Source organism: Carassius gibelio, chromosome A3, assembly GCF_023724105.1.
Source record: "Carassius gibelio isolate Cgi1373 ecotype wild population from Czech Republic chromosome A3, carGib1.2-hapl.c, whole genome shotgun sequence".
Classification (NCBI taxonomy): Eukaryota; Metazoa; Chordata; class Actinopteri; order Cypriniformes; family Cyprinidae; genus Carassius; species Carassius gibelio.
In genome coordinates this window covers 19,539,599-19,556,507 of record NC_068373.1, presented here as the reverse complement: position 1 = coordinate 19,556,507, position 16,909 = coordinate 19,539,599, and the positions used below count along the sequence as shown (strand labels likewise).

Sequence of the window (16,909 nt, the reverse complement as noted above, 5' to 3'; positions counted from 1 at the left end):
TAAAAAATAGCAATATTTAGTGATGAAGTCGGAAAATACGCATATTTAAATATATATATTGATTTGAATTGAAATCAAGAGATTTCTACTCCTTCATTAAAACATTAATATATAAGGGCAAGTAAATTACCAAATTTCCATTTCTGGGTTAACGAGTGCAGCTGCAGTTCACTTTAGAAATGATAGAGGTCACTATTTGAACACCTTTTAGTAATAAAAAAAAAAAAAATCAGTTTGTGAAAGACAGCTGTTGTGTGTTCAACAATTATTGAGCAGAATTAGTTTTATTTTCTCAACAGACAGAGACGAAGCCATTATCAAATGATACAGTTAATCTGAAAACAAAGTAAATAATGCAAATATTTCCCAGGCTGATTCAGACAGGCACAATCGAAGGGCAGTGTGACTAATTCTGGGTTTACAGGGTCTAACTTTCTCATAGGTGCACTTCTAACATATGTATTAACGTACAAATCTTTGACATGGCAAGTGTCTTAACCAGCAGTAGAGCTGTCTCCTCCTGATTCTGGTATAAAATTAAAACTAATGCTCCCGGGCAGTGCTGTCAAACTTCAGTCCTATCACACTGAAACAGTGGGACACAGTGCATGCTTATCTGCCAGCACTGTTTCCTAATAAAGCTTCTGCAGGTTCACCACAAAATCAATTGCATTTAAGCACTTATCATTTGGTCTTTAATATGGTTTTGCATTTGGTGCATTTCAATAAAATAATAGATTATTTGTTGCAATTAAACTAGGTTTATTAAACATTGAGTAGGAAAAAAAGATAAATGCAAATATTGCTGAATGACTCTTCATATGAAGTCATAAATACAGAGATACCTGCTCTCTACTTCACTATGCTATGACAATCCCAGCACAAGTCTTTGAGAAATGCACACCAGTGTCTAAACAAAAAAAGAAATTCACAGTACAATTAGTACTAATACAGTTCTATTGACAATGAGGCATACCTATACCGAAGAGTATATCCTGAATTGGGCAGTAGGTGGCAGGTGTCAATCCAGCAGGATTACAGTAGCTGTCTATGGGGAATGTTCTAATGATACTGAAGAGTATTACAGTACTGATCTTTATGCAGGAAATCGTGGCATTTTCAGAAGTCTACTAAAGCCAGTGGACCACATTGCTCACAACGCACAAAACAAAGCATTTTACATAGTGTATGAGGGTCTGTAAACAGGGACACAAACTGTTACAAAGCATTTGAACAGAAGGTGCATTTTGAGTGAGAAGTGGAAACTCCTGAGAGATCTGCTGATATATTTGCTGATATCTATGAATGTGAGCATACTCACACCTTCAGTTCCTGTGATAGCTATCTCTGCTTTACTTGTGTGATGTGTTGTTTACTTTGCACTTAGTTAAAGGATCTGTAACAACATTAAACTTTTCAGACTTTAGGCATGCCTCCCCTTTCTCTGGGATAACCATTCTGACCCAGCAATATATTTTAAGCAAACCAAAATTAGCATATGTTGCTTTTTGTCACCTGAGCTGGGCTTTCGTATTTTTAATGACAAAAAAAGTAACTGCAAAGGCCCAAAGTGTCTTTAATAAGTCTCAAGCTGAAGGAAGTGACTCTGTCTCTGTACTTCACTCCTAATTTCTCTCAACACAGGGACAGGAGAATAAATGAGAAAATAGTAACTTGCGTTAACTATTTGAATAAATAACTCCGATATTTTCTTGTAAATTTAAAAGTCATGCGTTACTTTACTACTTGAAAAAAGTAATCTGATTACATGACTGGTGTTACTTGTAATGCTGTCTAGGACTTTCACAGAGATCGGTGTGACATCTCAAGACAATGATTTCAGTGAGTAGGATCATTTTCTCCATACAATTCCATGACAAAAATCCCTTACAGCACCTTTGACCTCGTTAATGTTGGTTTAGGTCAAAGAAATTTCTGTGGTTTTGAGCTACAGATGTATTAAGAGTGGCCCATCCAAATCTCTCTGTGTGTGGATGTGCAAATGTGATTTTGAACGGCATGAGTGCAGTGTAGGTCTCTATTATTGATTAAATATTCATCTGTCAGTAAGTAGCACACACATTGGACTACAGAGTGACACACATAACACCGCAGTTCTCCAATCTCCTCTAGTCTTTCTGACCAATTCTTAAGCAGTAATGTCTATCAGAGTTTGGTTTCTGGACTACAGGGGATGTTCTTATCCTGCTCATCTTTATCTTTAAGAAACGCTTCCACTTCTGTCGAATCCTCCATAACATTCTCGGCTCTCAGGTCACCCGAATCCTCCAGCTTCTCTGAGTTTCCATTGGCCGTGTGTGTCTCCTGTACGGGGAGCGTACTGGAGTGATTCTCTGCCTCCACTGTTTCTCCATTCTCTATTGCAGTCTCTGGCGCCTCAGGTTTCTTTTTTATGAACAGTAGGTTGCATATTGCCAACACTAAAGCTGACAACACAACCTCAATCCCAGCCAGCAGGAAAACAAACATGTACTTCTTAGTGGCGTCCAAAAGGCGACCTTGACAAAGCGAGAACAAGGATTTCAACAACATGGCCAGTCAAACCATTCAAAATCTAAATTCACACATGAAGTAACATGTAAGATTCTTTATTTCTCAACCTACTTTAGTGTGAGAGGAAGCTATCCAACAGTAATAGTTTAAAAAGAAATGTAAACACTCACCAGCAGATGGAGGCCCAACCAGCACAGCAATAGCTTCAAGCAGGAGAACTAAACCAATGGCGCTTGAGAACTTCTCTGTACCCACAACAGCCATGAGAACCTCGAACTGCAGTGCTCCCACCATGCCATAAGAGATGCCAAAAAAGATGCAGAACACCACCAGAGAGGCGTAGTCTTTAGACAGGGAGCCCACCAGGTCTGTGGTGCCATTGAATATGAGAGCAAAGCTGAAGAGGTAGACGCAGCGAGGGCGAACCCATTGGAGTCCTGCGATGATGCCACACGTGGGCCGTGCGAACATGTCAACAAAACCCAGAATGGTAAGCAGGAGGGCAGATTTCGTGTCCTCGTTTCCCAGCTCTTTGGCATAGCTCACCACAAACACTGGGGGCACGAACAAACCGAGCACCATAATGGAGGCAGCGACTGTATAAATGACAAAGCCCGGGTCTCTGAAAACACTGAAGTCCAGCAGCTTGGGCTTGGGCTTTGCTTGCATGTTACCATCATCTGGTGTGTTTTCAGTCCCAGGGGTCTCTGACTTCTTTGGTGGGACCAAAGGCCTCATTAAAGCCCCACAGGCACAGCAGTTCAGAAGCATCCCTCCCAAGATGAGGAAGCCCCCTCTCCAGCCATATTCATACTGAAGGACCTGCCCCAAAGGGGACAGACAACACAGAGCCACTGGACTCCCAGCAGCGGCCAGGCCATTAGCCAGCGGCCGCTTCTCACTGAAATATCGATTCAACATAATGAGTGAAGGCTGGAAGTTCAGGGCCAGTCCAAGACCTGGAATTAGAAGATAGAAATCTATACATGTCCCTGGATAGACATCAGTCCTTCAGTAAAAGAGAAAATGATGGCTAAGGTACCTGTAATAACTCCTGTACACAAGTAAATGTGGATGATGCTTGTGGCAAATGATGCCAAGACCATTCCCAACGATGCAAAGAGACCGCCCACCAACATCACTGGACGGCATCCATATCGATTCACTAAAATACTGCATAAAGGCCCTGCCAAGAGTAATTATACGTACATATTATATTAACTATCTGAATCCGGTTTTAACTAATTAGAAAACATTAATTTGAAGGGAATGTTATTCTGTAATTATTTACTCCAGTGCTGCGGACCCTATTGACATTTGTCACTTGGACAAAAACAGTTGAGACGTTCTGTTCCCATGAAATACAGAAAGTCATAAATATTTGTAACAACATGAGGGTGAGTAAATTATGACAGTATTTAAATTTTTTGGGTGGTGAACTCTGCTTTTAAGACTTGGTGGTGAACATACCAGTGCCATAAAGCATAGCCAATAGGATGGAGGAGATCCAGGCTGTGTCACTGTAGCCCACCCCAAACTCTCTAATGAGCTCCTTGAAGAAAACACTGACAGCCTTTGGAAAAGCGTAGGAGAAACCTGTGATGATGAAGCACCCAAAGAGCACAGCCCAACCCCAGCCACCATCAGGGGCCTTCACTCCACTACCTCCGTCATCCAGTGCCACTCCACCCATGATGCTCTACTGCTCTGTGGAGAGATGAGACACACACGTGTATTCAGGGGAATATAAAAAGTTGTAGTATATGCAGGTGAATTATTTTGCCTTCAGGACCTTGATACAATGAGCCACATTTAGTCAAATAACATTTGAGTTAGAGGTCAACAACGGCAGGTGTAATAAAACATTTTAATGATAATAAAATGTCCAGGTTATATATGTACACCAAAATCATAATGAAATGCTTCACTGTAGTGTACAATCATATCAACATGCAAAAATGGTTATGGTCCTAAAACAGGCTTTAATTTCTGAGTGTCAGTCTACAACAGAAAGAGAATTTAGAGAGATTGCTCCTATGATTTTTATCACATTGTATGATTGTCATAGAAATAAATTATAAAAGGTATATGTAATTAGAATGTTTTATAGTTTTTATCCCTTTGATGAGTGAGAAATGTCTGAGTGATACATAACATAATTTGGTAATGAAATGGAAGCTATTCAATTAAATTCAAATTTATTTGTATAGCACTTTTTACAATACATTGTTTAAAAGCAGCTTTACAGAAAATGCACGTGTCTACATTACAAAGCAGACGTGCATGTGTCCAAGTACTGTAATGTTCATTTCACAAACGAACAGTTCAAGATAACAGAATCATTCAGTTAGCTAACATGAATTAGTTTTTAGACAGAAGCGCCCATTAAAGCGATTATTACAAGTGTGATCATAATGATTACAACAAAGAGACATTTTGGCAGCTGTGCATGTCGATTCCAGTCGGCGTCATCTGGGATACTCGCAGGGGTCAGCATCATCTCTTCAAAGGTGTTGGGTCGTCTGAAATCTATGTTTAAGATGGTATATGTTGTGTAGGAAATGGTACATTTTGGGGAAATGAACATGTCAGCACATCCAGGCTACTAATCATTCACAAATATCCTCCATCAACTTTAATTGACTTAACGTCTATCTGAACTCACCTTTATTTGTCCCTAAATGCCCTTTCGCATCGCGTACAACTTGTTTTGACTGCCTGTCAGACGCGCAATATGCGCACTTTTACGCGGTTCGATACTGGCCTTTCTGTAAAAACAAGCCTCTGTTAACAACGCAATCTTCAATCCGATTAATCTAGTATAATACTATTATTTAAAATATCGGCTGCTTGTTCTCAAGCCTTCCGTAATTCTTCCGTATCTCCAAGTCACCTACATGGGGAATATACGGTGAGGGATGCTGCATGGATTCGGGACAGGCTCATGCGCAGTCCACATTTATCAATGTGAAACAAGGTTATTTACTTAAGTTCATAAATAGCCACTGTATCATTTTCCATGCACGATGTCTACATCTATAAGAGCATTTTTGTGATTAGAGGCTTTTTTGGCAACTAATGTCAATTATTAATAATCAACAATAACATGCAGATTTAAAATCGCAGCTAGTCAGCTCAACTTCTTTACATCAAAATGACATTTAAACTCGGTCCTAAGATCTGTGCAAATATTTATATTCTTCTTGAGATGCTAATTAACGCCATTTTGGCAAAACAGCATGTTTATCTAAATCATCTAATTGCCATAATATGCTGCAGGGATATAAACTAACTGTAATGGTACTTACTAAAAATATGATGCACAGTCACTGTCACCTTCAAATTTCAGTTGTGTTCACCGGAACACGCTTCTAGCAGCACGTATGACATTATAGACGTCGCTAAGTAAAAAAGAAAACCCCGACTGGCTGGCTCTGTGGACTGGGTCCTAAAGTCTGCTGCTCACATCGTGTTTTCATTTCCACCGAAGCGTGCGTGCGATGGAAGCATTTCTTTCTGTTTTTGTGCTGCTGTGTAAAAATAACCTGGCTAGTTCTGAGGTCCAGCAATTGTTAAATATTAAAGTTGCAGAACAGAAAATAGCCTGGAGAGGGGAAACTGGAAACTTCAAACTGGAATGTTATTTCAAATATGCCAAATACCTGTGAAAAAGTGCACAAGTTAATGGAAGAGCTAATGCATATCCATCTCAAATAATCAGAGAAGTCATATACTGAGGTAAATTCATGTATAGATAGTAACATGTAAAGGCATCGCAGTTTATTGACTCGGGCCTCAATAGGTATTTTTGTTGATCTTTAATTTCAATGTCAGAAATAAAGCATTTATGGTCTCTATATAGCCTGCTCCACTGTACCTTTTCACTGCAGAACATTGCATTTTGTTACTTTGTTTTGAGCTTTCTGGCAGGAACCGGACTGGCTTCTGAAATAACCAGAGGATTGATCTGTGCTGTGGTGTAACACAATCATTTAATCACAAACACACAGATCTAATGTGGGTCATCAATACATTAAGCCCAACACATCCACATTGGCTGTCGTGACTGAGTTTCCAGGCTTGACCAAACCATGCAAAGCTGTTCGGTGCACATTTTGCATATTCCATTAGAATTTAAAATGAAATATTTTCTGCATAAATATGTCTTAAATATATAATGGATTTTCTTGAATCACAGTGTAAACAAACTTAATGACTTATTACGGAAGTATAACAATGCAAAGGGAAAAAGGAAAAAAATGACAGGAAATGATTGGGGATGACTTGACACGTTCAAGTCGAGTTCCTGTTAGTGAGCTGATCTACATGTTGGTAGTTTCTCTTTTTGAATACTTGCAGAATGTCTATGTAAGTTACCTCAAGTAAAATAAATGGATATATATTTAATGCAAGTGCTTAAACATTAGATATTAGATCATATTATTGATTTATGTATACCAGATTAATTTAAAAACAATATACATAAATGTTATCTCATGGAGCTTTTTACTGCATTAAAGTCTGTATCTCGGTAACTGTTAATGAAAATTAAACTTTCAGATTTCCATGGCATCCATAGTATCTGTTACGCCTAATAAAAACACTGATTCAGACTGCAGGCCCGCATGAAAGAAGAAGAAAAACACAAGAGGATCATTGTGCTGGGAACAAATGGACAATCATTAGGCTACACACAAAGAGAAAAGATAGGCCTAGGAGAGGTGTTCTAGAGACTTTCTTAATGAAGACAAAAAAGGACAAAGACAGTGAATTATTTATGAATTTATATATTTTAGCTCCTCTCAAATTTAGATTTGGTTATTTGAATACTTATTCTAGATGGAAACTGGAGGCCTCACATAATTCCAGCAGGGGTTCAGATAAAAAATCGGCAGCTGGCAGCAGGAAGTGGCTGCCATTGACAGCCGGAAGGCAGTAACTGACAGCCGGAAGGCAGTAACTGTCAGCCGGATGGTAGGCGGGACCTGCCATTCGGTGGGAGCCAATCAGTATCGACCAACGTGGGCGCAACCAATCAGATATAACTGCACCCAAACGCTTCAGTAATGGTTGCGATTGATCAAACGGTAAGTTCAGAAATTGGTCATCGGAGTAATTAATGTTTTTTTGCGTTGTTAGTTTGATTTTAATTGGTATCTTGGTGAACGACTTGGTAGACTTGGTGTCTACTTTGGTTTAATTGTTAAATGAAATCTAATTAGTGGTAGCAACGTTGTTTGTGTACCTTGTTAGGGGCCTACCATTAACTTCAAATTACGTTTGACGTACCATTAAATATTAACGTTTGTTAGCGTGTTAACAGTCTATTGAATAATATAAAAGAATGTTGTTTGACTGGAATGATAGAAGATACATTTGCAACACTAACCATATATTTTTGCATGTTAAGTCTTTCAGGAGATTGTGTGATATACATTAACTTAAGAGTTCTTAAAATAAGTTTTTTTTTTTTTTTTTGCATTATTGAGGTGTGTTTTCTCTAATACTATGCATGTGCAGAACTGTTCTGTGTACCAGTTGAAGACAATTATTATTATTTTTTTATTGTTATCTATACAAAATATAATGGACCGGTTCATAATTCCTTATAACTTTTAGGTCTAGTTTCACAGACAGGGCTTGGATTAAGCCAGGATTAGGCTGTAGTTAAATTTAGAACATTGAAGTAGCTTTTGTAAACATGCATTTAGAAAGAAAAAAAAAACACATTACTGATGTGCATCTTGAGACAAAACCATGGCACTGACACCTTTTATTTTTTATTTTTTTTGTAATACCCAATAGTTGCCAGATGCTGTCCTGTTGAAAATTCTTCTTTACGTGATCCTGGAGGAGGGGTGATGCTACATTACTAAGTCCGTCTTTGGTTTGTTCCAAATTCAGAAGTCTGCTGTACTGTATACAGACTCCTTTCGAAAGAGGGCACAATCCAGCTGGCTTGACTGAGTATCTTCTTTTACAGATTTGATTAGAGGTTTAAAAAGGTGCCATAACATTACATTTCTCAGTTGCCATGTCTGAATGTTTATCTTTGTAATAATGCTGTTTTCATGCTCCTCATCTCAATATACAGGTGGAACAAAATGGAGAACAAGTCTAAGCCATGTCAGGAATTCAACAAAATGTACACCCTGCAGACACTGCGACGAGGTTTACAACAACTGCTTACCAGGTGTGCAAATTATGCATGAAAATGTAATCACTGCTCTGTACATGATGACAAGATGCAATGGGAATAATCATTAATATGGCTGTGCATGCATGTCTACTGTTAATAAAGCAATTTAGGTATTAAAGTCACCATTTTCTTATGAATAGTAAAATGCAGCAGCTAGAGTTCTTCCTAGAATCAGGAAGTATGACTGGATTAGCCCAGTTCTGTAAACCCTGTACTGGCTCCCTATCAAACATCGTATAGATATTAACATCTTCAATTATATTAATCTGTTTCTTTCTTATTCGAAGGTCACTGCAGTCACCCGGATCCAGTACGTATCCAGACCAGATGGTGGATCGCACCTAGAAAGGACCTCTACAGCCCTGAAAGACAGCGGAGACCAGGACAACTAGAGCCCCAGATACAGATCCCCTGTAAAGACCTTGTTTTTTCTCCATTTTGTCACCGGTGGAGTTTTGGTTCCTTGTCGCCCCTGGCTTGCTTTGTTGTGGTCACTTCATTTACAGTGATATCATTGACATGATTGCAAATGATTCCACAGATACTATTTAAACTGAACCGAGCTCAAGGATGACATCACTGAACTGAATGATAAACTGCCTTTTAAACTGACTACAAACTGAGTTTACTAATGTCCTTCTGCATTATTGACTGACACACTATTTTCCTATTTAATACTGTAAAGTTGCTTTGCTTTGAGCTGTATTATTAAAAGCACTATATAAATAAACAATGCTTGACTTGACCATGTTGCAAGAGGAAAATGAGGGGAGATGCACATCCACCCTGGGTTTTACAGTGATTGGTGCAAGATGCTGGAGAAGTAACTCTGTATACCTCATCAGTTCTGATCTAAGAGTCTTGAAAATACCTCCGGATTGTTGTTAGTGATTCTGATTGATATTTTAGTCTGCTTGCTTACTGGATATATTTTATACGGTTTACATTGTAAAGCACTGACTTTGACAACTTACTAACCCAGTTACAAATTTAACAGCTACTTTATACTATATATATATATATATATAGTTGTTTCTTGAAATACTACAAATATAACCGCAAATTATGATTTTAAATAAAGGTCTCTGAGAGACTTCTCTCTTTTCAGTCATTTGTGTATATAGCCTATAATAAATATACAACATAAACCCAGTAAGTGCCACTCTCGTATATAAATATAAATTGTTTTATTCCACACAAACAATGATACATGCATAAACATTCAGCTGGAAATTAACGTTTAGCAAAATGATCTTATTTCTTTGTTTATATTTGATCAATATTTTAAATCAAATAATATACAATACTGACCTTTTATACTTATTTAAAAAAGTATTGAACATAATCATAAGTGTATATAATTATTTATTTGTTCTTGTTGCCGCCGGCAGCCTCCTCCAATTTCCGGGTATTAGCGACAGCTGCCATCCGGTTTTATTGGCAGCCACTTCCTGCTGCCAGTGACAGCCACTTCCTGCTGACAGCTGCCGATTTTTCGCTGAACCCCCTCTCCATAATACCACAAATAACCCTGCAGAAAAACATAGTGATGCCATACATACCGACTGTTCACCAGGGCTCACCCCAGTTTTCAAAATCATGGTTGATTAATATGCAAGTAACTGGTTATTTATTTTTATATATCCGTGAATCATTATATTAATTGTTAGTTCATATAAGATGGCTTGAAGTAACTGACTGAATGACTTTCCACGAGTGCTTTAGATAAACACGAAATATGTTCTGATGTAAAACGGGTAGTTTCATTATATTCCATCTGGGGAAAGCAGTTACTTGTCAGTCGCTAATCATTTTAAAGCTCTATACGGCCCTCTAGTGAAGCTTTAGAGCAACACCTTCACGCAGGATAACGCACTTCTGGAAACTGCTGAAATTGTTATTGGAAAGTGTTTCTACAAAAGAGAAAGATAATACGACATCACGCAAGCGAAGGATAACCAGTTGGTTGAGCAGTTTGCACTGAAGTGTGGTCGGTGGTCTTTGAATGGCTGGACTACCAGGTGATACCTTCTGTATTTAAGAATGAAACAATGATTTATTAAAGATGACTTTTAACAGTACTTTTAGAGATTTATTTTAGTTGACTTTACAGTGTGTGAGCATTATATGACAGCAAAGGTAGTTGAAAATGCACAGATGAAGGGAAGCAGCACGATCACCGATCTCAGTAAATTATAAAACTAGCTACTTTTTTTTTTGCTCTGTAAGATAATTTTTTTATCTGTGTGAAAGAAGTCTCTTGCTCACCAAAGCTGCATTTATTTAATCAGAAATACAGTAAAAGAGAAATAATGCTAAATATTATTACTATTTAAAATTAAATGTATAATTGTCTTTACTGTCAATTTTGAGCTATGCAGCCTCGTTATAAAGTTGCCTATAAAGTTGGTAGTTGCTAAATGGTCTGTTTAAAAAAAAAATTCCACAGCTGTTGGATTCCGAGAGTCTTCAAGCACCCCTGCAGTCTGTTGAGGGCTTCTGCGTGAATGGTGTGTGGTGTGGTGTGGCACGCGGGCTCTCTCAAGGGAGACGGACACACACATAAGGTACTTTTGAATGTCACATTATGCTGGCAATATCCCCATAATATATAATTTATTATGGTAAAAGCCATTTTAAATACTATTGTGCGAGGACCATAGTGGGCTGTTTCTTGTATTAGATTTCACATATATTCTTCAGCTTTCTAGGTTCATAATGTAACATTTATACATAAATGGCATGCAAACCTCATGAAAATATTGATGTACCTTTTTCAAAACTGTAACATTTTAACCAAAGTCTCTAAGTCTCTTCATAAAATTCTTGGTTTAGGCATTTGTGTGAAAACAAGAAAGGAGATGATCCTGGTTTTCTATCTTCTGGACTTGCAGATTCAATTCAATTCAACTTTATTTGTATAGCGCTTTTTACAATACAAATCATTGCAAAGCAATTTTAAAGAAAATTACATTTCTACAATATTTAGTAGTAGTTTATCAGTGGTGACTGTCAGTTTATGTGCAAAACTCAAATTTTCGGGAGAATGTATACAAGACGTAGTCAGCCAGACGATTAACACTATAAACAGCAATTATTATAGGATACAATCACACTTATAGCAATATTTGGTAGTTCAGTATGTGGTTCCAGGGTTAGCATCATCTGAGGTTCTCTGAGATTTGCAGATCCATTATTTGTGTTGGAAATAAATGGCAATGTTAAACAACTTAAAAACACATGTAGATTTCAGGCAACAGTTCAAACTGTATTAAAAAATATTACTTTATTTTTTGCAGACATTGAAATTTTACAAGACACAGGCATTAAAAAAAAAAACATCACATTGAGATCTCAACCACAAGATTAAAAGAGTCAGATTTTGGTAACAGTTTTAAGGGTTGATTGTCTAAAAGTGGTTAGCAAGCCAGGCCAGTTCTTTTCTGAATAAGATCCTCACTCCTGCTGAGTCACCATCTTCAACATCCGCAGAGCCATTGGTCCCTGGTCAGATGGGATCTGTGATGATGTAATGGATAGAAACGGTCACATACACTCATGAAGACTAAAAATAAATACTTAGAAATGCATTTTCCCTTCAGAAAAAGGAAGTTAAACCACCATAGCTTCTGCCATGCTAAAACTACCTACATAAGACAACAATGAGTATGATATTTGACTAACATTAAAATTACTTTAACAAGAGCAAAAAAAAATAAATACTGTGTACCATATGCCCAGCTTTTAGGATCCAGTAGAAGGCAAAGTTCTTGTAGGCCTTATAGAAAGCTCCAGTCTGGCTCTCGGTTTGCGGGTCTTCCAGTGCAGTCCATTTCATTTTGTTGAAGTATTGGAGTCCGTCCCATTTCAGCTGTTTCACCCACAACTCCTGACCTGCTCACAAATAAACACAAATCAATCATTGCACTGCAGTGCAGAAACACTATCTTGACAACACCCAATCATAATGGTTTTCCTAAATAGGATTATAAAAAGCGTATTTACTTACAAGTCACAACTTATTAACATTCGACCCTGGTGATCTGAGCACAAGTGGTCAGCTGCGGCACGTTACTAATTACACCTGGCATTTAAAGGCATTGTGGATGACCACTTGCGATCAGATTTAATGGACAGGATGGTCTCTGGTTTCATGACTGCATAAATCAGTGTATAGCAAGTAGACAGACTTGATTTGTTGTCTGGGACATATTAGCTTTGGCACTACAGATGATAAATGGTGACACAACTACCAAGTGTAAATGGCCCCAGCGCTAGTCTAAAATGTGTTTGTCAAGAGTTGCCATTCTGAAATGTTTCCTAATGGTTGTCGTCCTCACCCACTGTGTCCACAATAAGATCCAGCTGGCCGTTGTAGACTGTGACATTGGCCCCTACAGCCAAAAGCTGATCTACAATGTCCACCACAGGCTTCATGAAATCTCCTGCCATGCTGACAAACACTGCCTCAGCTTGTCCTGAAGAAACAGAAGAACACTTGTAAGAATCATTATTTTGTGTAAACAAATACCTCTGTAAATCATAAAAAGTATAATGACCTCCCCATGTGACATTCTTTGGTATGACATCAAGCTTCTGTCTGATCGGCCCGTTCATCAACTCTGAAAGGGACTGACGGTGCAACGGGCGAATGTGGCGACGCTTCAGTGAGGCTGTAAAAATAAAAAGCGACAAAATGATGACCAGAACATTTTCATTTCTGTAACAAACAAAGCTGTGCAATGTTGAGTTTCTCACAGAGAAATCCATTGGTTTGATCTGAACTGGTCTTCACCATCTCATCAGAGTTTTGAGTGAGGATGTTATAGAAGTTCACGTTATTTGTGTTCTGTAACAGAATAAAGTGAGTAACTTAACGAAGTGATTAACACAATATGTTAGATCTAATTTCTTTAAATAAACAATGCATTAAGGCCTCAACTTGACTGTATTCTTAAGCTACTGGTGCTCAACTCACCTGTTCCACTACGTTCTCTGTGATGGACCACATGTCAGTGGCTTTTCGGTACTGTCCCTGTTTTACTGCCTCCAGCACCGCATTTGCTGCTTTAGTCACCTCCTGCAGTCCATTGTCATCCAACAGAGACTACAGCACATACACACATCAGCTGCATTAAACCCTCTGATCAACAGGTGTCTGATGTGTCACAACAAATCTGTATCATGGTTTCCACAAATGTTTTTAACACCACAACAGTTTTCAACATCAATAATAAGAAATGTCTGATTTCTGAAGGATCATGTGACACTGAAAACTGGAGTAATAACGGCTGAAAATACAGCTTTGCATCAAAGGAACTTTTGATTGTCAGTGCATTGTTGTTTTGATCATGCTAATGCAATCATGCTAATTTCTCTGAATGGAGAGAGGAGGTATTATGATGAATTACTCACTGTGCTGTAAAGATAAGGACCCCAAGTCATGACCGAGTCTGCATTAAAACAGAATAAACAATCAGATCTGTTGAGTGCCTGACCTGTATCATAATTCTTTACACCTGGTTTATAAAGTCACGCAAGTCAGGACTAAGCATGATGAATGTGCATAATGATTAGTAAACTGCGATATGAAAACTTAAAAATCCATAAGAAAGACAAATATATCTGTAAATCTCATTTTCAGACCTATAGGAGAGATCCAGGAGTCTCCCAAAGCCACCCCAGCAAAGTTGCATTTTATTGAACCCGCTTGAACTGCCTAAAGAGAGAGGAAATTAATATACAGTGCAGATTATTTATTTGATCTGAGGTGTGGTCAGTAAATAGAAATTAGTATTCCAAACTGATGCCAGATTTACTTTCGCCGGAGTAGGAACTACATTACTAGGCATTACGTTTTTTTTAGTGTTGTGTTGCTACAGAATTTCCTCTCATGAAGACTAAATTGAGAACAATTATATCAGTACCTTTGTGAGTTCAAGGGAAATAGCTGCTGCCATTTTGCCTCCATAAGACTCAGAAAATATAAAGAAGGGAATACTCTGTTGGGGAGAAAAACATTTGAGATACTATGTGAAAGGTATATTAAGTTCAATCTGGTAGGCATTTTTGTTTTGCTTACTTGAAACTCTGTCTTTAGAGAGAAAAAGCTCTTGAGGAGGACCATCATGTCTGATGCCACCATCGCAACGTCCTTGGCGAGGGCATCTTCAGTGTCTGTGTAACTGTATCCGGTGCCCACTGGGTTATCCACAAATAGAACACTGGCAGCACGCACCTGCAGACAGTGCATGGACACCGAGATTTTGGGGTGAATAATAAAATACCCTCAATAATAAATTCACAAATTCCTAAATGTTGTATATAACAGGTATATTAAAAAGTTATATATATATAGAAACAATAAATCAAAACAGACAATAAAATATTCCATATTTCCCAAAATAAATTACTCAATCAATACTGCGGATATGAAAGTCAAGAAAATATTACTTTACATACCCAAGATGTTCCTCTTGGCTTAAGGTCTCTATCAAGTGGTCCAATTTCCTCAAAATTGCCAAATCCACAGCTAGATCCCCCAGGACCTCCCTAAAATAAACAGGAACACGAGCAACCTTAGATGTACTTCAGAAAAGAGAGGGGAAAATCAGGATGGACAAACAGAAAACAGTATAAAAGCTATGTAAATTCTAATTCTACAAAGCTTCCAATGAGATTATGTTTTGGAGAATGTTATGGAGAAGATAGATGACTGGTCAATTAAGTGACAAACCTGCAGCCACATAACCAGAGGCAGATCTTTATAACTGGCGCTGGAGCTATTGGCGTAGTACAGCCACCAGAACATATGAGCTCCTTCACGGACATCTACATATCCCCATGACTCTTTGGCTTGAACTGGAACACAGCTACCTGTTTTTTTAAAAAGGAGAACAAATTTTTAGGGTGCAAATGGAGCCGGATCCGGCACTTTTCATTCTGGTACTTTCTGAACGCATGCATCCATTATCAGCTCAACAACACAAACTGTTTGCATACAGTTTAATTACAGCCAAGAAGCTACTACTGTTGTTATGGAACAGAAAGGAGGCCCTACGGTCCAATTATGGGCTTGGAGAGATGATTTCTACTTTACGTTTGGAATGAATTAGATACTTTTTAAAGGACAATTACAAAAAAAAATCTTGATGTAAACCCTACGGACTAATGCATCAATTGTGCAATGTTTTAATATCTCTTTTTCATACTGTACAATTTCATGTAAACAGGTCTGTAAGGGATGGTTTGTCTCTCTTTTCAAAATTTTAGTATTAAAATCACATGTAAAAGAGAAGAAATATGTAAAATTGTATATCAATCTTCAAAATCCTTGTCTTTCATTCAAACTCTTGAGGAAAATTGACATTATATTCTTTCAAACTTGAAGATTAAGCAAAACTATATCATACAGTATATATTAGTAGAACATAACATAGTAACAGTTTAAGGTTCATTCTGGGTCGAGCATGACGAAAAAGTAATATGTTGTGGTGCATATTCAATTCACGTTTTTTTTTTTTTATTGAGAACCAAACCTTTTCTACGAGTACAACCGAAAATGGCAGGTTTAGGAATATTAAACCGTTGCATAGTTGGTATTTATTTACCTCAAGTTTTTTTTTTACTTTTATATCAGTGTTTTAGATATTGTTTCTATTGTTTTTGAGTCAATAAAACGAACCGACTCAAATGAACCATTCGTTCTTCACGGTGTTAACGGAACCCGTTTAGGAAACAATTCGGTTCCCTTATTATTTTAACTCGGTTCTCGGTTCACAACCTTAATCTGGCTCGATTAACAGGAGAAACAATTGATATCTTTCGCTTTCTGTCTAAAGTTACAAAACATATATTTTCTCATGTTGCAGTTACACTCCTAACACCTATAAAAAGTGTGACTGAGCCTGAAAAGTCACACGAAACATTAATCCCTACAAATACCCAAAGAATGACATTCAGCACATAAATTCTCCATACCTTTATAAAAGCTCACAGTAAACAGCAGCAGAGCCAGAATGCCGATCCACGAGCGCTCCATTATTATCGCTATCGCTCTCTCATATGGGCTGTGTTTGGACCCCGGCTTTAGATACTTAAAACACACTCCTCTGAACAATGTGATTCGAGGAACAGCACTGTATCATATTACTTCAGTCAGCTGACGAACAAGGAAGTACACTCTAGCTTTTCTCT

General features: G+C 37.9%; 2 protein-coding genes and 1 long non-coding RNA gene across 5 annotated transcripts; 1 reads left to right on the top strand and 2 right to left on the bottom strand.

The window, feature by feature from the left end:
• Positions 1 to 265: 265 nt before the first annotated feature.
• Positions 266 to 6,102, bottom strand: slc16a3a (solute carrier family 16 member 3a). Of its 3 annotated transcripts, XM_052548777.1 has the most exons (6): positions 5,823 to 6,102; positions 5,180 to 5,282; positions 3,985 to 4,221; positions 3,557 to 3,700; positions 2,685 to 3,473; positions 266 to 2,519 (listed from the first exon to the last, which is right to left on the bottom strand). In XM_052548777.1, the coding sequence occupies exons 3-6, from the start codon at positions 4,205 to 4,207 to the stop codon at positions 2,167 to 2,169; spliced, it is 1,509 nt and encodes a 502-aa protein (XP_052404737.1). In that variant the 5' UTR covers positions 4,208 to 4,221; positions 5,180 to 5,282; positions 5,823 to 6,102; the 3' UTR covers positions 266 to 2,166. The 3 variants fall into 3 exon arrangements, with proteins under 3 accessions (XP_052404737.1, XP_052404720.1, XP_052404729.1); XM_052548760.1 differs by having other exon boundaries at positions 5,180 to 6,102; XM_052548769.1 differs by lacking the exon at positions 5,180 to 5,282 and having other exon boundaries at positions 5,823 to 6,101.
• A 1,277-nt stretch (positions 6,103 to 7,379) lies between these two features.
• LOC127951096 (uncharacterized) lies at positions 7,380 to 9,446 on the top strand. The gene is made up of 4 exons (XR_008152587.1): positions 7,380 to 7,601; positions 8,320 to 8,519; positions 8,609 to 8,707; positions 9,001 to 9,446. It is a non-coding gene; the product is annotated as an uncharacterized LOC127951096 (long non-coding RNA).
• Positions 9,447 to 11,797: 2,351 nt separating this feature from the next.
• scpep1 (serine carboxypeptidase 1) lies at positions 11,798 to 16,872 on the bottom strand. Its single transcript, XM_052548740.1, has 13 exons — positions 16,694 to 16,872; positions 15,450 to 15,589; positions 15,176 to 15,265; positions 14,796 to 14,951; positions 14,641 to 14,715; positions 14,360 to 14,432; positions 14,129 to 14,166; positions 13,692 to 13,820; positions 13,472 to 13,562; positions 13,273 to 13,386; positions 13,054 to 13,191; positions 12,444 to 12,607; positions 11,798 to 12,232 (listed from the first exon to the last, which is right to left on the bottom strand). The coding sequence occupies exons 1-13, from the start codon at positions 16,752 to 16,754 to the stop codon at positions 12,170 to 12,172; spliced, it is 1,332 nt and encodes a 443-aa protein (XP_052404700.1). The 5' UTR covers positions 16,755 to 16,872; the 3' UTR covers positions 11,798 to 12,169.
• Between the last annotated feature and the right edge of the window lie 37 nt (positions 16,873 to 16,909).

What these genes read in the sequence shown, in the direction of transcription:
- slc16a3a (XM_052548760.1), bottom strand. Translation starts at nt 4,207, where the DNA reads ATGGGTGGAGTGGCACTGGATGACGGAGGTAGTGGAGTGAAGGCCCCT. An exon ending in GGCTATGCTTTATGGCACTG is followed by an intron (nt 3,701 to 3,984) that starts GTATGTTCACCA and finishes TACTCTTGGCAG; the next exon opens with GGCCTTTATGCAGTATTTTA. An exon ending in GGTTGGGCCTCCATCTGCTG is followed by an intron (nt 2,520 to 2,684) that starts GTGAGTGTTTAC and finishes CGCTTTGTCAAG; the next exon opens with GTCGCCTTTTGGACGCCACT.
- scpep1 (XM_052548740.1), bottom strand. Translation starts at nt 16,754, where the DNA reads ATGGAGCGCTCGTGGATCGGCATTCTGGCTCTGCTGCTGTTTACTGTG. An exon ending in CTCCTGGATCTCTCCTATAG is followed by an intron (nt 14,167 to 14,359) that starts GTCTGAAAATGA and finishes GTTTTAATGCAG; the next exon opens with ACTCGGTCATGACTTGGGGT. An exon ending in TCAAACCAATGGATTTCTCT is followed by an intron (nt 13,387 to 13,471) that starts GTGAGAAACTCA and finishes TTATTTTTACAG; the next exon opens with CCTCACTGAAGCGTCGCCAC.